We start from the raw sequence: 5,305 nt of genomic DNA, 5'->3' as shown, positions 1-5,305 counted from the left end.
AATCGAGTGGATTTGGGGGGTTCGAGCCGGAAATCCATAAACCGGGCGTCACGTGCGCGATTAACGCGCGCAGGGGGGGGTGCAAATTGTGTATCTGGTCCGCGTGAGGAAACGAAGCAGCGCTCCGCCCTTCCTCTGCACTGTTTTGAAGTGTATAAATACACTTCCTCCGTTCCTTCTAAAAACACACCGAAGCAAAGCATTTCCTTCTGCCTTCTGCTTCTTCTTCTCTCCCCTTGTTCCGAGTTCTGAGGCTTGGTTTGCGATTTGAGGTTGAGTCCGAGTGCGGTGCTCGTTTTGGAGTGCACCGACGCGAGCGGTTGTCGGATCTTGAGAGGATTTTGCCGGAGAGCCTTTGCACCGTGGGCGACAATCAATTCTCTAAAGACAGTCGGCACGTCCGACGCTTCGACCGGAGATACACAATTTCTTAACCCTTTATTGTTATTAAAGTTTATTGCATGCTCGTCGTTTATTAGTGCAATTAAATATTACTGTTTTAGCATAATTAGTTCTATTACAGTTCTTACAATATTTTTAGTGGAATATCTTATTTTACTTGTGTTTGTATTGATGATGTCTTAATTTTCTCTAAAACTAACCCTACTCCCATTTTCAATGATTTTCAATTTATTTGAAACAGGGTGCTAATCATATATATATAGGAGTCTAGGACCAGAAAATTTTTAACCTTCAAGACCATTTTGATGGTAAAATGAGAACATTACGGAGCTTTTTGACATTATGTCACCTTAGTGCTTTTATTATTTTTTATTTTTTAAAAAATATTTAACTCGGGAGTATTTTTGTGTTCAGCTCTTGTTCGTTCGGGGCCCCGCATAGAATGTTCTGTGCGGTGCTCGAATAGGATAATGAGATAAGTTCCTATCTTTGCGAGTTTTTGAATTTGTAATGGTCGCCAAGTCTCTCAATTCGATGTTTTCCATGGCGGAAACCCTAATCCCCAACTGCACGCGAGGAATTCCGTCAAGTTTCTCGAGCTCAAGACTAGCTTCTACTTCAAATCTCCAATCTCCGTCTTCCTTGGCATGCAAATCCGCTTTTTGCGATCTAAAATTTAGGTTTGCCACTCAACTTCGATTCGGAGCTCGGAAATGGGAGATTCTTGCAGCTACAACGCCTGCTTCCGTGGTCGACGATGGGTCCATGAGCATTGACTTGCGTCGTTTCATTGATCTCAATGCCGGAAAGTGGAACGGGTCTTTTTACGTGAGTAGGTTGATGGTTCTGTTGTCCACCTATTTTCAAACCCTTTTCAGATGTTCTTTGATTGGGATTTCGGGCTTACGAATGCAGCAATTCGATGCTCATGGAAACCTACTGCAAACTGTGAGTACAAAGCTTTCAGCGAGCTCCTATGGGGAGGACGAACTGATCAGCCTCATTCAAACGTGTGCTTTCTTGAAGCCAAACTTTTAAGTTCTTATTATATAAGTGATATATCTACCATATGAAAATTAACAAATCTCTCTCTAATATCATGTGAATGAATGGTTTTTTTTGGCAAACTACCAGTGCTAAGAGGCAATGGATAAGTGGAAGGATGGATCTAGACGGTGAAATTCTAGTGGATGGATTTGACCTTGAGCTTTTACCTATCTTGATACATATATAGGATACAACTTTTTCTCAGTTCAATCTCTGCAATCTAGATTCCTATGTGAATTTAGTGTGACTTCTTTTGATCCATGCATTACCATTTTATTTATTCATACTTTGTGAGATTGACCTAAATTGACGGAAAAGAATAAAGTCGCACACACACAACACAGACAAGAAAAAACATCAAAGTCATGGTATCTGATATCTTTGGTGCACATCTCCAACCAGTAGAATGGTTTTGTTGCATATAAAGTCCCAAGGAGATTATCCTTGTTGACCCTGCCATTGGTATAACAATTTTACAGGTTGTATATAAAACAACCTCTCTTAGCAGGCAATGATGAAGTTGAATGGGCAGAGTATAAGATCAAAGAGGCAAATATGTTTACCATAGACAAGTATCAACAGGTGCTGTTTGGCTACATTGAAGTTTGCTCCTTTAATTCTCCATGACTTGGTGATGTAAGTATCCCAGTGAATCTGTAGATTGGGTTCTTTCCGAAAGAGAGAGCATTTTCTCTTCAGTACCAGACTACCGGTATGTTGGAAACTGTCCTAAGACAGGGGGTGCTTGGAGAAGCTGACATTGATGAAGAATTTCCAAAGTAATTCCCTCTTACTTAATTGTTTTCCTCCCTGAACTTGATCTTCTAAATCAATGTGGCATTTTGGTGGTTGCCGATGTCTTTCTGTTTGCACATGATTGGTGAAACATCTTAAAGATCACAGCTCACTTATTTATCAGTTTGCACATCAACTTTAGAAACTTGAATTTCATCAAATGATGACATCGATTACTTCATCACCTAGGTAACTATAGGGCCAATACATATGAAAGGCTTATCCTAACGCAGCTTTTTTGCTTCTCTTGCTAGTTGAATCTTAACTTTATTATGATTGAGTTTGATCTCAATTCTTCCTCATCTATAGAATATTGTACGACTGGAAGATGTTAATGCTCATGTCTTTCACAATTTTGTATCATAGTTCTTTTTTCCTATACAGAAACCTGAAGATTCCTTCAAAGTGGCCTTCTATTGTCTGTGAAAATTGCCTATATTCTTTGGAGAAAGATACACGGGCAAGAGCATTTCACATAATGGATCCAAAAGGCATTCTCGAAATGCTTATTGTTTTTGTTGAAGAAAGAGGAAAGGAAATGCCTGTCTTTCCATCTTGCAATACTGAGACCATCGTATGTCACCTCATTTTTGCCAAATAAATATATATCCCCAACAAAACCTGATTTCATAATAATGTATCTGGAACATTTTATTTTGCATGACTTAATAGTTTCTTTGTTGTTATATTCACTCATTCTTTGGAATCCAGGGTCTCAATGTTTCTGAGCAGGACTTCCGAAATCAAATAACTCCGTGGCTTGGTCGATGGGAAGGTCATTCTGTTACCAAACGCAGTGGTGTATATGGAGCAACACTTGCGGAGGCAGACACTGTAGCTTTGTTCGAAATGGATGGGAATGGCCATTTAATTCAGGTGCGATAATCAAACTGTCAACTCCTACGATGTAGTAATAACTACTCCAAATGCAACATAGTATCTTGAGTTCTTTTTTTTTTACCATCTTATACGAGAATTATATTCTGAGCCATCTTTTATAAATTTTCTTGTAGTCTCCCTGAGGTGTTATAGTCCTTGAAACTTGACTGTTTTAGTTATTTTTCATGATGAGTCACGCTAGAGATTTTTTTTTCCCATGAAATGACTACATAATTTGTGTTTTTCAGTGTGTAAATAAACTGTGTATATTATATCTGAATCAGCTATTTCTTTTGTTTACACAAATCGATAACCCGTGGCATTAATTTTAGATATCAGAAATAACTAAAAACTATAATTCTTTCGTGCTTATCATTTTCAGAAATATATTACATATATAATTAGCTTATTTAAACCAATTTTATAAGAAAAAAAAGTACATTTAAACAAATACAGAAACACATACAAATATTTGTAAAACTAAAGAGGACCTTAAATGTAAGTGAAAGAAATTAATGAACATGCGTTACAAGAGTATAGTAGAAGTGAATGAGAATAAGACATTATTAGTATGGTAGAAGATTCCCAACGTTCTTACCTATCCAATAATTAGCATGTTTTTTTTCTTCGATAGACCAGGTGTCCAAGCTTCATCCAATTAATCCTCTATCTATAGCTTTGCTATTTAATTTGAAGAACAAATTTCTAGCTAGCAACAAAACTATATGTCATGCAATTGCACATAGCTTTTCGGTATATATATATATATATAAATTTTCACTGCAGCAAACAACTAAGCTAATTGCATGATAATTGCTACACCATCCTTTTGCATAACATATCATTCGATGATTCCCTTTATCAACTAGATCGCTAACTGTTCCACTTCATCCAGGATATAACTTCCACTGCTAGTGGGAGTGATATTACCACTAACGTCCATTGGACCGGCACCATAAGCGATAATATGGCCACCTTTGATGGAGGATTCCAGTTGATCTTTCTACCTGGAGGCATGTGCATGGGATGCCCATGTGACATAGGCAGGCATGTTGCCCAGTTGCAACCTTTCCACCTTGAATTTTGTTGGATGGAGTCGCTGGAGAAGCGGCAACGCCTCGTGCGAACTTATGATACAGATGGCCTTGTGGTGTCAACGACTTACTTCTACGAAATCAAAGGTTAAAGAAAACAGCTCCAAAACTCGCAGAATCCCCTGCTTGTGTTACAAGGAGGATCAGTGGAGACGGCCTATGCATCCCAGTATACTTTGTAATTGTGTACCAGTGGCCTACCCCAATTCTCCTCGAGGTTTTTCCAATGTGAACGATTCATAGACTGAACTTCATTTATTTATTATTATTATTGTTATTATTTTTCCTATTTGCAATGCTTTCCTTTTCGTCTTGGTGAATGACATGAATTTCATGTAATGGGATCAGATTAAGTGCTTATCATGATGGTGATGGATGGCTATAGAAGTCTAAATCCTTTTAACACTTTATGGAGGAGCAAGGCTCTTCCCCATCGGCATTGTATCTTTGACCAACAAGCTTATTATCAAGAAGAGAGGAGAAAGAGGATAATCAAATCATGGAGAGAAAGATGAAGGTAAAGGATACAGAAACTAGCTATTGTTTCAGGTATGCAAATTATATTTTATTTTAAATCTTATATAGTGATCTTAGATAAAGAAATTTACATTGGTGCATAAGATAGAGTTATGGTAGCAGGTGAAGAAGGTGAACAACAAGCTTCATCATCACCTTTCCACAAACAAGATGTGCAAGTTGTGTAACAAACATATAAACTCTAACTGCAAACCAGAGAATTGTCAGCTCTCTGATGGTGGTCGAGTATGTTTAGTACAAAATGATGTGAAACATCCTCATAAGCTCGCATTCATTCCTTGTTTTGCCACCACACGTGTGCCTTGGGTGCCTACCATACAACTCTAAGGCACATTGTATAAAGGATGAATGGATCTTTGCTTCCATGATCTCTTACGAGAATGAGTCCTTGCAATACGAGGACTCAATGGTGGAACCATCGTTCCATAGGTACCTCATATTCCATGTGAGACGATTCATCTTAAAGCATCTTAAGCCCCATCCTTACCCTTCCAAATGGTCATGATCCTTGAGGTTGGATATTAAACCTTCATGGACATTTTAAACTACAT

The 5,305-nt window shown here is 38.1% G+C and overlaps 1 protein-coding gene across 4 annotated transcripts; it reads left to right on the top strand.

Moving 5' to 3' along the window:
- The first annotated feature begins 876 nt into the window (after positions 1-876).
- LOC121967231 lies at positions 877-5,043 on the top strand. Of its 4 annotated transcripts, none has more exons than XR_006107682.1 (9): positions 880-1,230; positions 1,318-1,412; positions 1,929-2,031; positions 2,110-2,228; positions 2,629-2,818; positions 2,956-3,120; positions 4,019-4,434; positions 4,566-4,766; positions 4,857-5,043. XR_006107682.1 is itself a non-coding variant. In XM_042517327.1 (7 exons), exons 1-7 carry the CDS (start codon positions 913-915, stop codon positions 4,307-4,309), a joined length of 1,281 nt encoding a protein of 426 aa, XP_042373261.1. In that variant the 5' UTR covers positions 880-912; the 3' UTR covers positions 4,310-4,497. The 4 variants fall into 4 exon arrangements, 1 of the variants encoding a protein (XP_042373261.1); XR_006107683.1 differs by having other exon boundaries at positions 4,019-4,445; XR_006107684.1 differs by lacking the exons at positions 1,929-2,031; positions 2,110-2,228 and having other exon boundaries at positions 877-1,230.
- The last annotated feature ends 262 nt before the right edge of the window (positions 5,044-5,305 follow it).

Source organism: Zingiber officinale, chromosome 3B (genome assembly GCF_018446385.1).
Source record: "Zingiber officinale cultivar Zhangliang chromosome 3B, Zo_v1.1, whole genome shotgun sequence".
In the NCBI taxonomy this organism is placed as follows: Eukaryota; Viridiplantae; Streptophyta; class Magnoliopsida; order Zingiberales; family Zingiberaceae; genus Zingiber; species Zingiber officinale.
This window is presented reverse-complemented; position numbering and strand designations above follow the sequence as displayed.